We start from the raw sequence: 22,383 nt of genomic DNA, 5'->3' as shown, positions 1-22,383 counted from the left end.
TTAATGGCATGTAAACCACACTATGGAAAATCCGCCACACTTAACACCAAGCTTCCAACCCATTTAAAGTTGTTCTTAGTCTGTTAGTGATACAAATAACATCTTGAAATACTTTTACAACTGAAGATAATATAGTCATCTTCTGCTCAGGTTTTGTATTGGAATATTCCATCTTGTAATTTTTAAATAATTCTTTCCCAAAGTATGGGTTTACGAATTCCTCTACCATCCTGGAGAGAACGTCCATTACAAGATATTTCAATTAACTGGAGTTAAATCCCACGGAACACCCAACAAATAGCAGCAGCCCTTTCAACATGTCCCCAAAGCAAAATTATTTCTGATGAGTCAAAACAAAACCTCCAAATCAAAAGCATTATTTTCTTGAGTAATAATACAATACCTCATTCTCTTATATGCCAACTAATTTCCATACCCCTGGTCCCCACCCTGCAAATAGAGATAATTTACTTTTTTTAAAAAAAAGGTAACTTACTTCTCTGTCTTGAAGAATATTGCACAGCCATCAACATGCTTTCTTTCTTGCTCTGACATTGTCCTAGCTCTAGATTTAGGACTAAAGAATCCATTATAGCCACGTTCTTTCAGTTCTACCAGAAAAAAACTGTAATACTGTTCTGTTTCAACCTCCTGAAAAATTGTAAACAGCCAAGTTATTTCATAAGACAAAAATCAGTCCTACGCATAAACTTTATATACACAGTTTGAAAGCTTAAAATCATTTCACAAAAGGCTGATCTGCAAAATAAAGAATGTTATATCTTTTTAGTGTCATTTATCTGAAACCAATCAGAACACCTAGTTGTTATTTGACAGATACCAGGTGACAAGGTCAATTCTTTGTTGTTTAGGAGTAAAGGCTGAAATGACACACACCTCTCAGCATGTGTATTTCCTCACATTTTAGAACTCGTGGAATAAGAATCATAGAGGGAGAAGGAACTTCACAGATAATTTCAGGCTGCGGGGGAGAAAGTGGCTTGCCCAAGGTCATGTATGTTATGAGAGATGGACTGAGAATCCGCAGTTACTGTGCACCCAGGTTCAACGCTCTTTCCACTATGCCCTAATTATTCTATTACCACAGCGGGTAAAGCCAAATTATACCTTGACAACGCCACAATTTCAGTAACATGCCGCCCAAATGAAAAACAGTGTGCAGGGGCATTAGGGAGGGAAAGGTGAGTATTCAGCTCACAGCAAATGCTTAAAACCCAGTTTAACCCATTTGCTTAATTAGGCAGCACAGTGCTGCAAAACACAGCAGGTAGGAAGGGAATGCTCCCAGGGGTCACGAAAACAGAAAAGCCAGTATTTTAAGAACTGTTAAAGGTGGACTTCCAATGCGTCAGTGAGGTGCATCCCCAGGTTGCTCCTTGCTTCATCAACACTGAGGCATTTGCGCAATTTAAACAAACACTTGCCCAGTGACTTACCTGAAGACTTATGATATCAGCATTGCAGCTCAAGATTTCTTGAATAATGGCCTTTTTCCTGTAGTCCCAGTTTAGTGCCCATGATGGACAGTAGCCGTACAACTGCCGGGTCGCATACTTATCACAAAGAACATTATAGCACATGACAGAAAACAAGGCTGTAGGAAAGATAACTTTACTTATTCACACACGTGGCAGGGAAAAAACCACAATTAATTTCAATAGTCTTCACTTAAATGTGAAGTTTGACTTTATTCATTCAATACATATTCATTGAAAAGCTACAACAGGCCAGACATAGTGGATATAAATAAAGCCAAAAAAAGAAGGATAGATACATGAGCAACTTATGAAACAATGTGCTACCTGCTACAGAGGTACGCACAAAAGGTTCAAAGCTCAAAGGCTACGATCTTGAGCCCTGCGCCTCTAAGACCAGGGTTCCTCCTTTCTGTGCTCCTTCCACCATTTCACCAATTGTTCATGTCGAATGTGGAAAACTGACAGGTCTCCTTCTACAGAGCAATGATTCACATGAAAGGAAAGGCTATCACAGACCAAATCCTGTTACACATATCACAGAAGTTCCCTATTTTCATACAATTTAAGTTAAAAGGAAATTAGAGGTCATTAGTTCAATTTCTCTCTCATGTAAGTGTTTTAGCTGTCTTACAATTTTGTAGTATCAAATACACTTGGAATATACTAGGGTTTAGAAACTTCCAGTAAGAAAGACTTGTATATTCGTCATAATTGATCAATACTTCATCAATATTTTATAGCAGTGGCACCACTGAGATGTGGGTGGGTAGAGTCTCTGTTACGTGGGCTTAGCAGCATCACCGATCTCTAGCCCTGAGATGCCAGCAGCACTCCCCCAGCTATGACAATCAACAAATGTCTCCAGATATTGCCACACGCCCCCTGGGGGATAAAAATCACCTGGGTGAGCAGCGCTGCTTTACAGCGTACTTCCTATCGCACAGCACACAGGCCAGGTGAGCAAGCAGTTGGTCTTTCTCGGTAGCTCCCAAACCAACTCAAGCACAAGCATTCTACTGTGACACGGCCCACAATCTAAACCACGCCAACAGGACAGGCAGGGTTAGGAAGAGCAAGTAAAAGTAAGAGTTAAAAAGTAAGGCTACCAACCAGTTGGCCTTGTCCTGTCTGGTTCTTGTAACATAATCCAAGATCTTGGAGGTGGCTGTTCTGTTGAAACTAATTGAATATAGAACACAAATTAAGCAATGTTTTTACATGGCTTCCTTAAACAATGGTTTAAACAAATGACCACTTACTTCTTTTTGCAGTACCTGCCAAATTATCAAGCAAATAGTTCAGTAGCCTTCTTGTTCCATCTGGTTCCTGATAGAGGTTCAATATATCCTGGGTAAGTGGATTTCCTGGAAACATTTTTAAAATAGGTAAAATGGAACCAAGACAAGTACTATAATATTTTCAAATTGAAAAATATGTCAAAATTATCAGATCATCTATAACAATGTAGTTACTAGTAACATACCAAACTCACGAAAGTGTTTTTTTCAGTTTCTGAGTGAAGAGTAAAAATGCTTTATGCTATGTTCTATACAGGGATCCAACAATGATGATTAGTGGATTGCTGTCAACACAGAAGATAAGTGCCCTGGCTCACCGACACTTTCGTAATGACCCCCAGTGAGTGAAACTGAACTGGAGAAGAGTGGGAAGAAGGACTAGACAAAGGAAGCATAACAGCCAATCCAATACACCAGAGAATCAAGACTGAGGAATACGACAAAGCTAACAAGAAAACTTCCCAACGACAAGTGTAGTCAAGCACTTAGATTTTTATAAATTCTACTGAATGAAGTAACAAGATGGGGCAGGCTTGGTTTAAGATTAAGTCACTACAGAAGGCAGAAAACCCCAGAGCTGTGACCATCTGTAAATTCAGTAACTGTTTGATAGGTGCCAACAATGAAAGCTAAAGCAACGATTTACACATGTCTGTAAGAGCCTCGTGCTCTCAGAAGGACTTCTGATGCACATGCGAGAAAAAACAGTCCCGTGAACTGTTCTAAACAGCTCCGGTCCATGCCACACAAGCGGTATGCGTTGTTCTGGAAGCCACAGCGCCACTGTAAAAGAGAGAAATTCTACAGAGTGAAGGCAGCGGTGAAAATGATGAACAATCTTAACCATGACAAATATAAAAACGGAAAGGATATGGAATAGAAGAATGATCACAGCCCAGACAAATACGTGGTTTTTTCCTATTCTCTTGTGAAAGACTAGACTCAAATGGCAGAACGAGGACCAAGGGATAGCATCTAAGAGGAAAGCCAGTTCAGAATAGAAGAGGCTGGTAAACATCAGAACTATTGAAGATGAAATATCCTGCCCTGTGAGGTAGTAGAGTATCCTTCATAATAGCTGAATTACATGGATGGGAAGAAGAGCTACGTCACTAACCTTTAAGATCTATTAATTTTAGGATTCTAGGAATTATAAGGTAAAAATGTGCTCTTCTAAGTGTAAAGTATGTCTTTGCAGGAAGACAAGTTGATACAATAATATCATCCCCTCATATGTGTACAGTTATTGATAGCTACCAAAGCCCTGAAATTTTTATTTAGTCACAATCCCATGAGATGGGTATAGTCATAACCTAAGTTACCAGAACCCGTTGTTAAAGAAAGCTTGAGAAAATGAAGTCAACTAAAAACTTCTCAGGATCAGTTAAGCAGCACGTTCTAACTACACTACACTAATGCTATCTTTTTACTACTTCCTAGTGCAAAAATATTTAGAGGCGACCACTGACTACTTATAACTATGTGATCCTCTCTTCTGAGATCCTTCTTTATAAATTAAAAACTATCCTCAAACATCTACTTATGACTCTAATAAATGCAGCTGAAGCCAAATGGTGTAGTTCCCCCAATGTCTGCTTGCTTTTTGGAATTCCTTTAAATTTAATCTGCTCTTCATTGCCTGGAAAAATAATATACAAATATATGCAAAGTATATATACAAGGTATATTATTTTGGTAAAATAATATACTGTACCCAAATAGGGTAAAGTTAACACAATTCTGGAATTAAAACATGATATTGAGTTATTAGAAGGAACAAAAGTAAGAGCAGTTGCTTCTGGAAAGATGGAGCCCACATGCTTTTCCCTCTTCCTCCTGCTAAAACCCCTGTAAGCTTCTGTGTGAACAAACGTAAGACTGAAATATGGTGAGAAGCGGAATGGCCAGGGACCTCGGGACCTGAGGGGCAACAGTAGAGAATTCCTTGGGTTTAGTATGTGCCTCAAACATCCGGGACATGGAGCTGAGGAAGTCAGCAACACGAAAAGGGGCACAGAAAGAAAACTCGTAACAAAAGCCAGAGGCCCAAGAAAAGACAGACTAAGACAAAACCTTTAGGTAATAACAGCTCTGCTCCAGCTGAACACCAAAGAAACATATGTGGTACCTCCTCCATCCACGTCAGCAAAGGCTAATAAGCAGGAAACCTAGACGTCCACCCTTGGGAGGAAGTAAGGAGATGGGTGTCCCCACAGCCGGAGTGGGGTAGTGTCAGAAGGCCAGGTGGGGAGGTGGGACTTTTGTCCCCTCCAGGCAGTCAGACCTCCTCTGTCTCCATCCTGTGGTGTCACGGTGTCAGCACAGTCCGTGAAGGGAGCTATGACTTCCCCCTCAACCCACAGTGATGAGGTGCCCTCCAAAGCTCTTCTAGGAATGATGGCAGAGGAAGCCGAAGAGAATCAAGACTTTTACCATCTCCCAGCGGTAATGAGGTCGCCTCAATACAGTAACTGTGGAAACCACACAAAAAGCCCAAACCACCACTTCCATCCAGTGACCCTTAGGTGTCAACAGAGGCTAAGGGCAATGTGAACTCCTGCCTCCTTTGGAAGGAGATGGTGCCACCCCCGAACTCCCAACTTTCCCTGCCAGTGCAGTGTTAGAAAATACCAGCAAAAACAGAAGATTTAAATAAGATCCAGAGTTTTATAACGTAATACAACTATGTCCAATTTCAAGTGAAAAATCACTCATTATACTAAGAACCAGGAATATTTCAAATTGAATGAAAAAAGATATATATAGAAGTATCCAACACTGAGATGACAATAAGATAAGAATCTGATCAAAACAGAGCAAGCATGACAAAAATGCTTGAATGAGAAATTATAAAAATGATTGACATAAATTAAAAAATATACTCAGCAAAGAAAATTTTGACAAACATAAAAACAAATGGAAATAGTAAAACAAAAATAGAATAATTGAAATAAGAAGCTCAGTGGATAGGTTCAACAGGAGAATACAAGGTGAAATGAAAGAACTGGTGAACTGGAATACAGATTAATGGGAATCACCCAATCTGAACCACAGGAAGCAAACAGATTGAAAAAATAAAAAACAGAGCCTCAGGGGCCTGTGGAACAAATATTTAATGTGCATGTCCCAGGAGTCATGGAAGCAGAGAACAAAGAGCACAGGGCTGAAAAGGTACTCAAAGAAATAATGGCTGAAAACTCCCCCAATTTGGCAAGAAACAGAAACCTACAGGTTTAAGAAGCTGGTAACACCAAAATAGGACAAACCCAAAGGAATTCATACCAAGCCACATCATAATTAAACTTCTAAAAACTAAAGACAGAAGAAATCTTGAAGAGAGCCAGAGAGAAAGACACCTTACCTGCAGGGGGAAAACAATCTGAATAATAGCTGATTTCTCATCACAAATCAGTGGCCAGAAAAAAGTGGCATTATTTTTTCAAGTACTGGAAACAAAAAAGTGTCAACCCAGAATTCTATACCAGGTAAAAAAAAAATCCTTTAGGAATGAAGGAAAAATAAAGACGTTACCAGATTGACGGAAAATTAAGAGAATCTGTTGCCAGCAGACCTACCCTAAAAGAACCACTAAAAGAGGTTCTCTAAATAGAAACGAAGTAATATAAGAAGGAACCCTGGACTATTAGGAAGAAGGAAAGCATATGGTTGGGGGGAGGGTGGAAATTAATAGGATTTCCTTCTTTTCAATTTTCTAAATCATCTTTGGTAGTTAATTTTTTCTTTTTGCAACACTGTTTTGTTTCTAAATGTACGTAAAGAAAATATTTAAGACAACTGTATCATAAATAGGGGGGAAATAAAAGGTCATAAAGAGAGTTAAGGCTTCTATACTTCACTCAGACTGATAACATAACTCTAGTAGTCTGATAAGTTGTGTAGATATAAAGTAATACCTAGAGCAACCACTAAAAAAGATATAAAAAATAAATAATTCAAACACACTACAGACAACGTAAAAAGATGTTCAAGTAACCCATAGAAAAGCAGAACAAAGAAAACAAGGAAATAAAAAAGCACAAATAGAAAACAATACATAAAATGTAGACATAAGCCCTAACATATCAATAATTATATTAAGTGTAAATGGTCTAAATACACAAATTAAGAGACTGGTAGAGTTTATTTGAAAATACAATCCAACTATATGCTATCCACAAGACATTTATTTCAAATAACAACATAAGCAGGCTGAAAGGAAACAGATACAAATCATACAAACATTAATCAAAAGAAAGCAGAAATGACTACACTAATAGTAGATAACATGAATTTCAAAGGAAGTAAAATTACCACAGACAGTGCCATTACTGTAATGTTAAAAGGTCAATCCCCCAGGAAGACACAGCAGTTCTTAAAGTGTCCCCGACAGAACTGTTTAAAATATTTTATGCAAAAACTGACAGAACTGAAAGGACAATAGAGAAATCTACAATTATAGTTGGAGATTTCACTACCCCTCTCTCAAAAATTGACAGAACTAGACGAAAATGTCCACAACACCATCAATCTAATAGACACTAGATTAATATATAGGATCTAATCAAGATTTATAGAACAGTCTATCCAATAAGAGATGAATACATATTCTTGTCCAGTGCCCAAGGGACAAACACTAGGATAGACGATATCCTGGGCCATAAACCAAACCTCAAGCAATTTAAAAGATCGGAAACCATACAGAATGTATTCTTTAACCACAACAGAATCACACTAAAAATCAATAACTGAAAGACAATAGCAGAATCTGCAAACAGTGGGAAAATTCTAAATAATTCATGCGTCAAAGAGAAAGTCTCACAGGAAAATTTAAAAGGCACTGAGCTAGTGAAAATGAAAATACAACATATCAAAATTTGTGGCTGGACACAACTAAATCACTGCCAAGAGGGAAATTAATAGCACTAAACGTACACATCAGAAGAGAAAAAGTCTTAAATCAATAATCCAAGCTCCCATTCTAAGAACCTAGAGAAATAGAGCAAAATAAATACAAAGCAAAAAGGACAGGAATACTAAAGAGCAGAAATCAATGATATTGAAAACAGAAAAAAATGTTTAAGCCATTTCTTTGAAAAGATCAAAATAATTGGCAAATCTTTACCAAGACTGACAAATAAAAGAGAAGACAAAATTTAACAATATCAAAAATAAAAGGGAATATCACTATGGGCTCTACAAAAATCAAAGAGAGAAGAAAAACTATGAACAACGCTACATACAAAAATTTAACATAGAGGAAATAAGCCACTTCTCTGAAAAACACAAAGTGTCACAACTCACCCAGTAGATAATTTGAATAATCTTACACCTATTAAAAGAATTAATTCCAATTCTACGGAATCTTTTCCAGAAAAAAGATGAGGGAACACTTTCAAATTCATTTCATAAAGCTAATATCACAGTAACGACAGGGACATGTTTTGAGAAAAGTGTTCTTAGGTGATTCTGTCATTGTGTGGACATCACAGAGTGCACATACATAACCCACGCCATATGGTTACCATCGCTGTGGAAGTGCTCCATGATCTACCAAAAAGTTGTTATGTGGTGTATTACTGTAGTGGAGAAAAAAGTCTATCGTATTTCACAACATTATTTCAGGACTTACTACCCAAGTAACTATGTGGTACTGGCAAAGGGATAGACACATACTATAGATCAATGTAACAGAATAGAGATTCCAGAAATAGTTATGTCCAGTTGATTTTTGAAGAAGGTACAAAAGCAAAAGCAATTCAATGGAGGACAGACTTTTCAACGGTGGTGGAACAACTGGACATCCATCCACAGGCAAAAAAACCCCACAAAACAAACAGGCAAACAAACAAAACCCTTAAACTAAACTCTCACTTCTTTTAACTCAAAATGGATCACAGACTTAACTGTAAAACAAAACCATAAAACTTTTAGTGTAAAACACAGGAAAAAATCTTTGGGCTCTAGAGCCATTCAGAGTTCTCTCTTAACACCCAAAGCAGGATCCATAAAAGGAAAAACTGATAAACTGGACTTGATCAAAATTAAAAACTTCTGCTACATAAAAGACACTCCATTATACTGTAATTTGTAAGAAATATCCTTTGGTCTTCCAGCAATGTTCCTGGCAAGGAGCTCCTAAAACCCTTGGACTTTCCTAAGTGGTGTGAGCAATTAAGGTGCCTTTTGTTATGTTAATGAGGTGACTGAGACCCTACCTAAGGATCCGGGCAGGCTGCCAGGATTATCAAAGGGTTAGAAATTTCAGTCCCGCCCTAAGGAGACAAGGGTTGGGGGTTGAAATCAATCACCAATGTTAATTTAATCAATCACACCCATGCAAAGAATCCTCCATAAAAACCCCAAGGGACAGGGTTCAAAGAACCCCCAGGTTGGTGAACATGTGGAGATTCAGTGAGAGCTAGAGTGGCCGCCTGGAGCGGGCATGGAAGCTAAAGGCCCCTGCCCCACACTTCACCCTATGCATCTCTTCCATCTATCTTTTCCTAAGTTCCTGGTTTATAATAAACCAGTAAACTAGTGAGTAAACGGGTTTCTTGAATTCTAGTGTGAACCACGCTAACAAATTAATTGTACCCAAAGAGGGGAATGTAGAAAACTCCAATCTGCAGGCAATGCATCAGAAGCACAGGTGACAGACAACCTGGGCTTGCCACTGGCATCTGAAGTTGGAGGGATGGGGCAGGGCAGTCTTGTAGGACTGAGCCCTTTACCTGGGGAATCTGATGCTATTTTCCCCAGGTAGGTAATGTCAGAACTGAGTTGAATGGTAGGACACCCAGCTGGTGTCCTAGAATTGCTTGTTGGTATGGAGGGGAAACCCCCAACCCCACACCATGTTGGAATCCTTTCACTCCATTATATAGATAGAAAAACAAGCTACATATTGGGAGAAAGTATTTGCAAATCAAGTATTTGACAAAGGTCCAGTAGCTAGACTACATATAGGACTCCCAAAACTCAACAGTAAAAATGCAGACAATCCAATTAGATAGAACATGGGCAAAGATATGAAGAGATGTTTTACAGATGATATGCAGGTGGTAAACAAGTACAGGCAAAGATGGTCAGTATTTTTAGCTACCAGGGAAAAGTAAAGTAAAACCACACAAGATATCACTACACATTTATCAGAAAGGCTAAAATAAAAGTAGTAACAATAGCAAATATTGGTAAGGATGCAAAAAAAACCCCAAAAAACTGGATTACTTATTAGTGGCGAAAACGTGAAATAGTACAGCCACTTTGGAAAAACCGTTTTGGCAGTTTCTTTAAAAACTAAACACAAAACTAACATATGACCCACTAACTGCACTCCTGGACGTTTATCCTAGAACAATGAAGCTTATGTTCACACAGTAACCTGTAAACAGAATGTTCATGGCAGCTTCATCAGTAATAACCAAATACAGTGGTACCTCGGTTTTCGAATGTAATCCATTCCGGAAGACCATTCGAGTTCTGAAATGTTCAAAAAACAGCCGACAGCTGGGCCTCAGGATCTTGCATTCGCACTCAGCGGGAGCCGTGTGACAAGTTTGACTTCCAGGCGTGTTCGAAAACCGAAGCATTTACTTCCGGGTTTATGGCGTTCGTAAACCAAAATGTTCGTCAATGGAGATGTTCGAAAACCGAGGTACTACTATACTAGAAACGACCCAGATGTCCTTCACCGGGTGAGCTGCTAAACAAATTGTGGTACTTCTGCACCGTGGAACACCACTCATCAACAGAAAGGAGCAAACATGCAACAACCTGGGTGCATCTGCAAAGAATTAACCCGAGTGAAAAAAAAATCGATCTTAAAAGGTTACATACAGCATGAATCTATTAATGATATATTTAAAATAATATATCATTATAAAATATAAATTATATAAAAATATATAAATTATAAATATATATTTATATATAAATATATATATTTATATATAAATATATATATATATATATAATCGATCTTAAAAGGTTACATACAGCATGAATCTATTAATGATATATTTAAAATAATATATCATTATAAAATATAAATTATATAAAAATATATAAATTATAAATATATATTTATATATAAAAATATATAAATTATAAAATAATATAATAATAATAGATGGTTGTCAGAGGTCAAGGGAGTGAGCTGAGCCAAGAAGTGGGTGTGGCTAGGAAGGGCTCAGTGAGGGAACTTCCGGGGACGGAGCTCTTCTCTATCTTGACTCATAAATGTCAGTGTCCTGGCTGTGATACTGTAGTACAGTCTTGGAAGATGTCACTATGGGGGAAACTGGGCAAAGGGTGCATGAACTGTTCGGCAGTATTTCTTACAGGTTCATGTGAAATCTCTAAGGATTGCAAAATAAAAAACAAAAGAAGTGAATGTGAATCTAAAGTAATAATCCTACCTTTCACTGTTGAACAATTTTGAAGAACAAGGAAAATGTGAAAAAAGAGTAAATGAAGCATGCTAGCCCTATGCGATCAACTTTAAAGAAAGGATGATATGAACTGTTGCATGAGGCAGAAATATTCTGGCTCTGTATAAATGGATGATGTACAAAATAGACATGATTTTTGAACTTAAGTGATACATTTTCTCTCTTCCAGATAAAAGGTGCCATGAGAAATCAATGACAGAAGTTTTCAGAGAGCAAGGATGATGTAACTGCTTTAAGAAGTAGCTGGCACTTTAGAGTTAAAGCGTAACTTGCAAAGCTCAGGAAAACAACATAGGATTTGTCCAAAAAAGGTGAAATCAGTGAAAAGACAGCTGTTACAGATGGGTAACAATGTCTAACAGGATATCTGAGATAAACAAGTATCTCTGTGAAACTATACTTCCAAGAAAGAAACACAAAAGCCTAGATGTCAAACAGTAGAGGATCTTTCTGAAATGAAAGAGCAAAGGATCATCAAAAATGAAGGTGACATAGAGACTGTCCTACATCTCCCAAGCATTTACTTTCAGAGGCACATTAAATCAGTGTGAAAATCTATGACTGATGAGCCTAACTTCAAATTACGTTTGTAAATCCTTAGAGAAATGAATACAGATGAAGGCTTGTAAAATATATATTGTAAAATGACAAAACCTTGAACCAATAAAACACAACAACAGTAGCTGCCTCTGGGATGAGAAAGGGACTACAAGAGGAAGGAACAAAGAGGGTCTTAATGTTCTATTTCCTTTGCATTAAAAAGCTGGTACAAAAGTAACAAAATTTTGGGGCGGCTGGCTCAGTTGGTTAGAGTGCAGTGCTGCAGTGCTCATAACACCCATATGCCTAGTTTGATTCCCACATGTGCCAGTGGGATGTGCCCTCCACAACTAGAGTGAAAAAATGACTTGACTTGGATGGGTCCTGGAAAAACATACTATTCCCCAATATTCCCCAGTTAAAAAAACAAACAAATAAAAAACACAAATTAAAAAAAAAGTACATATTTTAAAAAGTAACAAAATTTTAATTGTTAATTCTGGTGGTCAGTACATGGATACACTTTGCTACATTTTATATTTTCATCAAATTTAAAAACATAAACTAGGTTTACCCTAGGGAAATGTAACAGAACAAGGTATCTGCAGCTCACATTTCCCTGATCTCTACTTTAGTCCAGCAAATCCAGCCCACATAGAAGAAAACTTTTCAAAGAACCATTTTTAAAGCTGTTTGTTCAATATGGTTTTACACACATTTGTAAATGTGTTATTTTTGTTTTTCTAGTTAATTTGTTTTTGTGATATGAAATAGATTTATAGGAATAAAACCTCATTTTGTAACTATATTTTAAAGAAATAAAAGTGCAATTCGTGAAGACTTTCATTATGTGACTTTTTTAGGAATCAATTATAAAGTACGTTACAAGACTGGTGAAGACAAAACATTTGTAGGTATTGACATATTAAAATGTGACATAATCTTGCTAGTCTAAAAAAAAAATAATTTCCAATGGTTTTTAATGGATCAATTATGTCCCCCAATTCTAATATATTCAGGAAGTCCTCATAAATCAAGTATTTTTTAAAAAAAGATCAAATATGTAACTTCATTAACATGTCCAAATTCTCTGTTTTCTGCATTTATTAGCCTCCATTTTTTAAAATTTGAACATAAGGAAAAGAGCTGTTTATATCATGATGATATAAGTAAAGTATAACCTCAGGAATGTATCACCAGAACAGAGAGGCAAACGAAACAAAGGCTAGCTAGGAGTAAGAAAATACAAAAACTAGTGGACAGTTTACAGGTGGACAAAAGAGAAAACTGCTTGGATGTACCTAAGAAACTGAGTGAGCCTGCAAATCCCCTGACGAAAAGATTCCCTCAGATGGCTTCTTTAGATTCACAGACATACCATACAAACCGAAAGAAGTACAAATACGGGAAGTCATACCTTTCAGGCCTAAAGTCTGCAACTGAAACAGTTTTCCCAGCTCAAAAGGTAGAACTCGTAACTGGTTGTTATTTAAATGGAGTTCCCTGTTGATGTAAAAATTCCAGGAAGTCAGAAGATATATTAACCTTTCACAGCTAAAATCAACAATATAATTTCTAGGAATATAAGCTCCTAAGAATAACAAAATTTTATGTTATAGTCCAATGTCTAGTACGGTGCTTTGCAAATTGTACGTGGTAAAAAACAAAACACAACTAAAATCCCAAACTTCCACACACCAATACATTTGTAAAATACAGGAAAACAATGAATTATTAGAAAAATAAAATGAGAAAAAAAGACCAAGAAAACACAAGCTCCAGTTCTGTAAGAGTATTCGACTCAACAGACACAAAATCATTCTCACATGCTTTGTATCTCACTGCAGGCTGGTCCACAGACCACCCTGAGAGTGGCACTGGTCTAACACAAATAGGGTCTACTACACGTTTAAGTGGGAACGATGGATTGTAGAAATGCACACTTGAAACCTATGTAATTTTATTAACCACTGTCACCCCAATAAATTTAAAAATAAACAAAAAAGCAAAATAAAAGCCTTCAACACTAAAAGAGAATGATAAAATAGCCCAATATATGAATTGTTAAAATGAAAATGATCATGTAGTACCAACTCAAAATTGCTTATGATAGCTACAGTTAATTTTATGACTAACATTTCTCCAAATGTACTGAAGTTTCATTTTAGAAATACTAGCAACTACATTAACTACTAATGATTATTTAATGATTTGTTTTGTATAAATAACCATAATATAAACATAAAAGGATTCTTCAGTATGAAAAAAAAACAAAAAAACAAAAAACAAAGACCCAACCTTGAATAATACTGGCAATTTCCTACAAGAAATTTTTTTTATCGACTTTTACATGTGAATGAGAACTATTTCTATAATTCTTGTTTCATAGAATTTATTCGAACCTTGGTTACTACTGAGTAATAAACCAGAGGTTATGAGGCCATATAGTGAACAAAAAACACATTCTGAGTCATGGGTTCCTGTTTATTTCCAAATATATCACATGGGAAAGGAGGTCTTTTAAGTAAATTTGGTTCAGGGGATTAAAAATGGTCCTAGTACATACTCAATAACTAAGCCTAAAAAAATGTCAAAAGGCTGGACTAGGAGCAACGGATGTAAAGAAACTCTTATGAGGGCCTTACTCCTTTTTACTATGTAAGCGGCAAATGGTAGAAGGCAGCAGAAAAGCCAGTGGAACCACAGATAAAATGCAGGTAGTACAAATGGGCAAGGTTTTCCACTGAGATTAACATAACAGAAATTAGCTTTATATTCAACTTGGGTGGATCTCATCTACTTTATAAAACAGAAGTAATAAAAAAATAGTAAATTGTTATTAAATACAATATGTGCCAGGCAGGGTGATAGTTTTTTAGTTATTATCTTGAATATCTCTAATCTCAGCCTTGGTAGGGTAGGTATTATAGCAACTTCACAAATGAGGAAATACTCCGTGAGGTTAAGAAGCTCGCCCCAAATCACACAGGTTGCCAAGTCGGGATCCAGTGTGAACTGTGTGCGATGCCACAGCCTATGCACATCCTGCTGTCCCACTATAGGCCCCCAATTCAATGACTAATTCTAGCTTCTACAAGCTGGAAGGACCAAAAAGGTTTCAGTAACTGGCAATGGTTTTCTGGGCCGTGAGTTAAGGATGGTATGGGGCCCAGAATTTAGTGGGGGAAAGCACAAGTGTCTGTCAAAGATAGGTGTGTATGTGGGATAACATGAGTGCCCTCTATTTGTTTACCCCCCCATTTGCCTAGAAATTTTGGTTCAAGAATAAAGTACATTACACAAAACATAGCAATGAAACAAATTTTAGGCAATGGATCTACTTGTTTATTACTTATTAGACATTTAATTTTTTTATTATTGACATTCAATTTTCCAAGAAAGCTTCATATAAAAGATACAGTTATGTTTACTTTTGGTTAGACACTGTCAAATTGACAGTGTTGTTTTCCAACAAAATGAACGCTCTCTTCTCTTTTAGGGGGTGTACAGTTATGCACTGAGCTGAACCTGCATACCTGAGTGATACCATGTTTCCGAGTTCTGCCGGTAAACTCTGGATCTGGTTTGAGGACAGGTCCAGATACACTAGATTGTGAAGCTTGGCAATGTCTGAAGGAATGCGGGACAGGAAATTGTCACTCAGATGCAAAGCTGTCAGGTGAGTTAGTGACCACAAAGATGAGCTTAAGCTTCTTACTCTTCCTGTAAGATAAGAAAAAATAGGGCAAAGATTAGTGTTTTCTACAGGTTGGTCCCGAGATTAAAGAACATTTAGATATTTAGGTTGTATTATTATTTTTAAGAGCACAATAGTTAAGACTATCCCTTAAAGTGGCCTCAGCTATGACATGAGAAAAAAGTATGAATAATTTATACTAATGATAAATCCACTACTTCAACATGGCTGATTTGGACTTATGCCAAAAGAAAAAAGAAAAAACAAATCCAGTATCTCAGAGGCTGTTCATACCTCTACTCCAGAAAACAATAATTATGCCTGCAAAGCTTAGCAAAGTTTTAAGACAAGGTTATCTAAGTAATGGTTCCATCAAGAATCATGTAACTGAACAAAAGCTGTACTGTATAGTTACAAATAAATACTTGCCCAGACACATTTCAGATATTAAGTCATAACTATGCATATAATCAAACAGCAATAGACACAGGACTCAATGACTAAGAACAGAATAATTTCTATCAATGCAGTATTAAATCTGTAATTTGGCGCTTCAATGTAAGATGCCAATCATTTCTACAATCCATCTAAGAACTTCCCCATAATCTCTTTACCCCAGGATCTAGTCTGAGAGAAAATGAAACAAACAGGTGTCATGTAAATATACCAGTCTTTGAGGAGTGATGTTCTACTAGCTGAAAAGCAATCTTGAGACTTTTATTTCTAATCAAGATGGAGCAACAGGGACCAAATTTACCATCCCACCTGAACAACTACAAAATCAGACAATACACATGAATCAAAAAATTTCAAAGATCAGACGTCAACCCCTGTAGGAGAGTGATCCCTGCAGGATGGGAAGCAAACACTGTGGGCCCTACACCTGTTTTGTCTCAGCTGACTTCCTGGACAGCAGCATAAGGAAGGCGTCCCAGAGGAAATATGACCCCCCACCCACCCAGTTCAGGAGACAGAACAAAGGGTTATGGAAGCCAAGATGACTAGTTTACAAAGGGAGAGTACTAGAGAGGAGAGAGATAAGCAGACAGAGGTCTGAAGATACAAAAAAGGTCCCCTCAAGTTTTCAACTGAGTACTGATCAGGGTATGCATGTGAGAAACTGACTGAGCCAGAAGGAAGAAAAACACCCAAAGGAGTAGAACAACAATCCCCAGGTTTACATTCAACGGAGGCTACTGGTGTTCCCAGCTGCCAGAGGGAAAACCTCGGCACTCACAAGGCATTTAGCAGTGGAAAATCAGCCCTAGGCTAAAGGCTTCTCTCTTCTCCCCTAAGAAAGTTTAAGACTATCGCTTCTCCGCCTTTTGGCTGAGATCAAGTGTAGAAAGTTTAAGAGCAAACCTCAAAGACTCAACTGTTCCAAGTAACTGTACCAGTTACATAAATACAAAAATGTGCATCACCTCACGAAGATAAAATTCACAATATGTGGTTCCCAGTAACATCCATAATGAAGAGAAAAATCAATCATAACTAGTCCACAAGAGATAATGATGACACAGTTAGTAGACAGACATTAAAAGTTACTATAACTGTATTCCGTGTGGTTGGAAGCTAGAACATTAAAAATGTTAGGCAAAGGTACAAGACAGCACAGACACCCAAACTGAACTCTGAAGCTGAACACGTCTAAAATGAAGACATAGCAATAGAAACTATCCAAGATAAAATAAAGAGGGAAAACATACTGAAAAATATTGCATCGGTGAACTCCTGAACAACTTTAAACAACCAAACATATACGTAATTAGAAACTCCAACATAGGGATGGTCTGGAGACAAAAAAATCTCTTAAGAAATAAAGGCAAGAGACAACTGGATAGCCACAAGCAAAAGAATGAAGGTGGACACTTATCTCACACCATATACAAAAATTAACTGAAAAACTCTTGGAAGAAAACACAGCCATAAATTTTCGTGACCTAGAATTAGGTAATGGTTTGTTAGATGACACTAGTAGCACAAACAACAAAAAGAAGTATTAGATAAACTATACTTCATCAAAATTAAAACCTTTTGTGCCGCAAGGGATACCAGTAATCAAGCAAAAAGACAACCCCGCAAAAAAAGAAAATATCTGAAAATCATAAATCTGATAAGACATTTGTATCTGGAATATATAAAGAATACTTACAACTCAGTAGGAAAAAAACAAATAATCCACTTCAAACATGGGCAAAGACTGAATAACTACTTCTCCAAAGACAATAGACAAACGGCCAACAAGCACATGAAAAGATGCTTCCTATCATCAGCCACCTGGGAAACGCAAAGCAAAACCACAACGAGACACTTCTTCACCTCCACAAGGATGACTACCATCAAAAGGACAGACAATAACAAGTACTGGCAAGGAGTGGAGAAACGGGAATCCTCACATGCTGCTGCTGGGAATGTAAAGTGATGCAGCCAGTGTGGAAAATACTGTGGCAGTTCCTCAAAAAGGTTAAATGCACAATTAAATATCACATGAGCCAGCAATTCACTCCTAGGTATGTATATATCCAAACGAAAACATTATGTCCACAAAAAAAGTTATACATGAATGTTCATAGCAGAATTATTCTGAGAGTCAAGAAATGGAAACAATCCAAATGTCCAGCAACTGACTGATGAATCAAATGTGGTACATTCACACCCCAGTCTTACATTAAGTACCGATACACGCTACAACTTGGATGTGACTGTACAGTATATGACTGCATTTATATGAAATGTCCAAAGGGTCACAAGTCCAGACAAGATTAACAGTTACCAAGGGCTGGCTGGCTGAGAGGAAATGGAAAATGACTGCTATTGTGTACACAACTCTGTGAAGATACAAAAAAAACTGAATGTGCATTTTACGGAGTAAAGCTGTTCCAAGAAAAAGAGATAGGCAGAAAATTTTCCACACTTGACAACAACTACAACCCCACAGACACAAAAAGCTCAATGAACCCCAAGCACATGAAAACTCCATGAAGAACAAAAAAGAAAACACATGAAGGCATATCTTAATCAAATGACTTAAAAACAAATGATAAAATCCTAAGAGTGATCAGAGGAAAAATAATTACACTTCACACAGAGAAACAAAGATAAAATGCCTGCAGATTTGTAGTTGTAAACAATATAAAAGATAGCAGAGCAAAATCTTTAATTTACTAAAAAAAAAAAAATTGTTAACATACTGTCAACTTAGCAAACCAGCAAAAATATCTTTCAAAAAAAAAGGCAAATTACAAGATGAAAAGCTGTGGAGATGGATGGTAGTGATGGGTGCACAACATTATGAATGTATTCGATAAAAACCTTCCCATGAAGAAAATTCTAGAACCAGATGGGTTCACTGATGAATACTTCCAAACATTTAAGGAAGAAACTAGTATCAATTCTACAAAAATGTATCCAGAAAGCTGATGACAAGAGGATGGATCCTTTCCAACTCCTTTTATGAGGCCACATCACCCTGATACCCAAACCAGGAAACACCAGTACAAGAAAACTACAACTCAACATCCCTCATGAACATTCGTGAAATTTAACAAAATCTTAATAAATCCAAATCCAATAATAAATATACTAAGGAGATAACCAGCAAGTAAGATTTGTGCCAAGAAATTCAAAGTTTGTTGTACATTAAAAAAAAAAAACCACACAAAACATTCAAAAATTTTTAGGAAAAAAAGCATCTAGTAAAAGTAGAAAAAGCATTTGACAAAGTCAATACTCATTCCTGATTAAAGAAAAAACTCTCAATACGCTAAAAATAGGAGAACTTCCTCAATCTTGATAAACAGTATCTACAAAAACCTAGTGGGAAAGAACGACTGCTTTCTTTCTCCCTAAGATCAGAAACAAGGCAAGAACATGCGCTCTCACCACTCCCATTCAACATTATACTGCAGGGTACACTGGAGGGAGGCTCTAGCCAGTGCAGTAAGACAGAAAAGTTAAAAACTGGAAAGGCAGAAGTAAAGCTAACTTTATTTGAAAATGGCATCATCACTCATGTAAAGACCCTGAGAAATCTATAAAGATGCTACTAATAAGTGAGTTTATATTATAGAAAAGTCGTAGGGATAGATCAATATACAAAAATAGCTATTGTATTTCTATACACTAGCAATAAACAACCAGAAATTTTAAAATGGCAACATTTACGATACCATCAAAATTATGAAATATTTAGGGGTAAATATGACAAAATATGTACAGGACTTGTGTATTAAAAACTGCAAAACAATGCTAAAAGAAATTAAAGAGGGCCCGCACCCTGGCTCAGGTGGTTGGAACACTGTGCTCCTAACGCCGAGGTCGCTGGTTCGATTCCCACATGGGCCAGTGAGCTGCGCCCTCTACAGCTAAGACTGTGAACAACAGCTCTTCCAGGGGCTGGGTTGCTGCAGGCTGCTGAGAGCTGCAGCAGGCAGCAAGTGCCTCAGCCGGAGGGAGAGCAAGGCTCATAATACCAGCATGGGCCAGGGAGCTGTGTCCTACACAACTAGACTGAAAACAGCTTGAATCGGAGTATGGGGGAGAGGCAGAAGAAAGGGATTTAAAAAAAAAAAAAAGATGAAAAAAAGGTGCAGATAAAAATGAGAGGAGGGCGGCCTGATAGCTCTATTGGTAAGAGTGAGGTGCTCTTAACAAGATTGCCAGTTAGATCCCCACATCGGCCACTGTGGGCTGCGCCCTCCACAACTAGACTGAAACAACTACTTGACTTGGAGCTGATGGGTCCTGGGAAACCACACTTAAATAAAAGTCAAAAAAACACACACACACACAAAAAACAAAAAACGAGGGAAGGGAATGGAACCAGTCTCGTACTCTGCAAAAATCAGAAGAGAACTCTGAAGTTAGAAAAACTTTCCTGATCACACCTTTTAAAAGTTCAAAAAATGAAAAAACAAAACAAAACAAAAAAACAACACAAAAGTTATAAGGTCAAATTCCATAAAAATTATGTATTTTAAGAAATTACTATAATCAAAAATAGTGTAAGGATCAGAGTAACTCCCTACAGACAACGAAACGATACCACAAACATGCCCAAAAAAATTATTACATACGATTTCAAAATAAGCTAAAAGGTATTAAGAAAATGATAAAAGCACTAAAAGAACATAAATAAGATTTAGAAAAACTCGGTAAAAATGAAAGACAAATAGATCAATGGAAGAGAACACAGAATTCAGAAATAGACTCACATAAAAACAGTTAATTCACCTTTGACAGAGAAACAAAGGCAATACAATGAACAAGAGTCTTTTTAACAAATAATGCTGGAATGGACAACCACAAGCAAAAAAAGAAGTCTAGATACCTTACATTCTTCATGAAAATTAATTCAAAATGGATCACAGACCTAAATGGAAAACACAAAACCATAGGACTCCTAGAAGAGAACAGGAGAAAAGGCTACATGATTAGGGTTTGCAATGACTTTTTAGATGAAACACCAAAAAAGCACAATCCATGAAAGAAATAGTTAATAAGCTGGGCTTTATTAAAATTAGTAATTTCTGCTCTATGAAAAACACTGTCAAGAGAATGAGAAGACAAGCCACAGACTAGTAGAAAACATTTGCAAAGACATATCTGATAAGGGACTATTGTCTAATATATACATAAAACTCTTAAAACACGACAAGAAAACAAATAACCCAATTTGAAAAATAGGCAAAAAACCTGAACAGACACCTCACCAAAAAAGGTGAGGTAGCAAGTAAGAATCTGAAAAGAAGTCCTTAATCATATGTCATCAGGGAAATGCAAATTAAAATAACAGAGACACCACCATATGCACACCTATTAGAAAGGCCCAAATCCAGAACCCTGACACCACCACCAGCTGGAGAGATGTGGGGCAGAAGCAACTCTCATTCATTGCTGTGGAGACGCAAAATGGTACAGGCACTTTGGAAGAGGTTTGGTGGTTTCTTGCAAAACTAAACATACTCTCAGGATACCATCCAGTGATCATGCTCCCTGACATTTACCCAAAGGAACTAAAAACTTACGTCCACACGAAATCTGCATATGGTTATTTACAGCTGCTTTACCCATAATTGCCAAAACTTGGGATCACCCAAGATGCCCTTCAGTAGGTGAATGGATAAACTGTGTTATACCCAGACAATGGAATATCTTTTACCACTAAAAAGAAATGGACTGTCAAGTCATGAAAAGACACGGAGGAACTTAAATGCATAGTACTAAGTAAAAGCAGCCAACCTGAAAAGACCACATACTGTATGATTCCAACTATATGGCATTCTGGGAAAGGCAAAACTATGGAGACAGTAGAATATCAGGGTGCAGAGGGAGGGAAGGAGGAATAAGTGGACTTGAGCACAGAGGATTTTGAGGGCAGTGAAAATTCTGTATGATTCTAGAAATGGTGGATACGTGTCATCCACCATTTACAGAATCATACAGTCTAAACCCACAGCATGTACGACACCAAGAGCGAGCCCTAAGATAAACTGTGGACCCTCGGTGACTACGACGCATAAATACGGGTTCATCAGTTGTAACAAACGCAGCACTCTGGTGGGGGTGTTCAAACTGGAGGGTCACACACTGCACTTTCTGTCAAATTTGCTGTGACTCTAAAACTGCTCTACAAAAACTGTCTATTAAAAAAAAAAATCAAAATATTAGTGGTTGCCAGGAACTAGAAGTTGGGGGAATGACTGCCTACAAAGGAGCTCAGGAAAGTTTTTGGGGTGATGAAACAGCTCCATATTGTAATCGGGGTAGTAGTTACACAACTGTATGTATTTGTAAAAGAACTGTATACAACAAGAGCTGAGTTTTACTGCATTTTATTTACTTTACTATAAGTTATACCTTATTTTTAAAAGTATTCAACAGATGAATATGCAAAT

General features: G+C 37.2%; 1 protein-coding gene across 9 annotated transcripts in view; it reads right to left on the bottom strand.

Annotated features, from left to right (window-relative positions):
* CNOT6 (CCR4-NOT transcription complex subunit 6) overlaps positions 1–22,383 on the bottom strand; it is a 54,649-nt gene that overhangs the window by 9,337 nt on the left and 22,929 nt on the right. For 6 of the 9 annotated variants that reach the window (XM_081035856.1, XM_081035855.1, XM_081035857.1 and 3 more), the window contains 6 exons: positions 15,324–15,510; positions 13,205–13,290; positions 2,759–2,863; positions 2,610–2,678; positions 1,458–1,615; positions 497–651 (listed from right to left, as the gene is read on the bottom strand). In XM_081035856.1, the coding sequence (XP_080891982.1) occupies positions 497–651; positions 1,458–1,615; positions 2,610–2,678; positions 2,759–2,863; positions 13,205–13,290; positions 15,324–15,510 (760 nt within the window). The remainder of the gene's footprint in view (positions 1–496; positions 652–1,457; positions 1,616–2,609; positions 2,679–2,758; positions 2,864–13,204; positions 13,291–15,323; positions 15,511–22,383) is intronic. The other 3 variants (XM_081035861.1, XM_081035862.1, XM_081035863.1) reach the window with 1 other exon arrangement.

The sequence above is a fragment of the Rhinolophus hipposideros genome (genome assembly GCF_964194185.1).
Source record: "Rhinolophus hipposideros genome assembly, chromosome: 23".
Classification (NCBI taxonomy): domain Eukaryota; kingdom Metazoa; phylum Chordata; class Mammalia; order Chiroptera; family Rhinolophidae; genus Rhinolophus; species Rhinolophus hipposideros.
The sequence above is the reverse complement of the archived record's forward strand: the minus strand, read 5'-3'. Positions and strand labels throughout refer to the sequence as shown.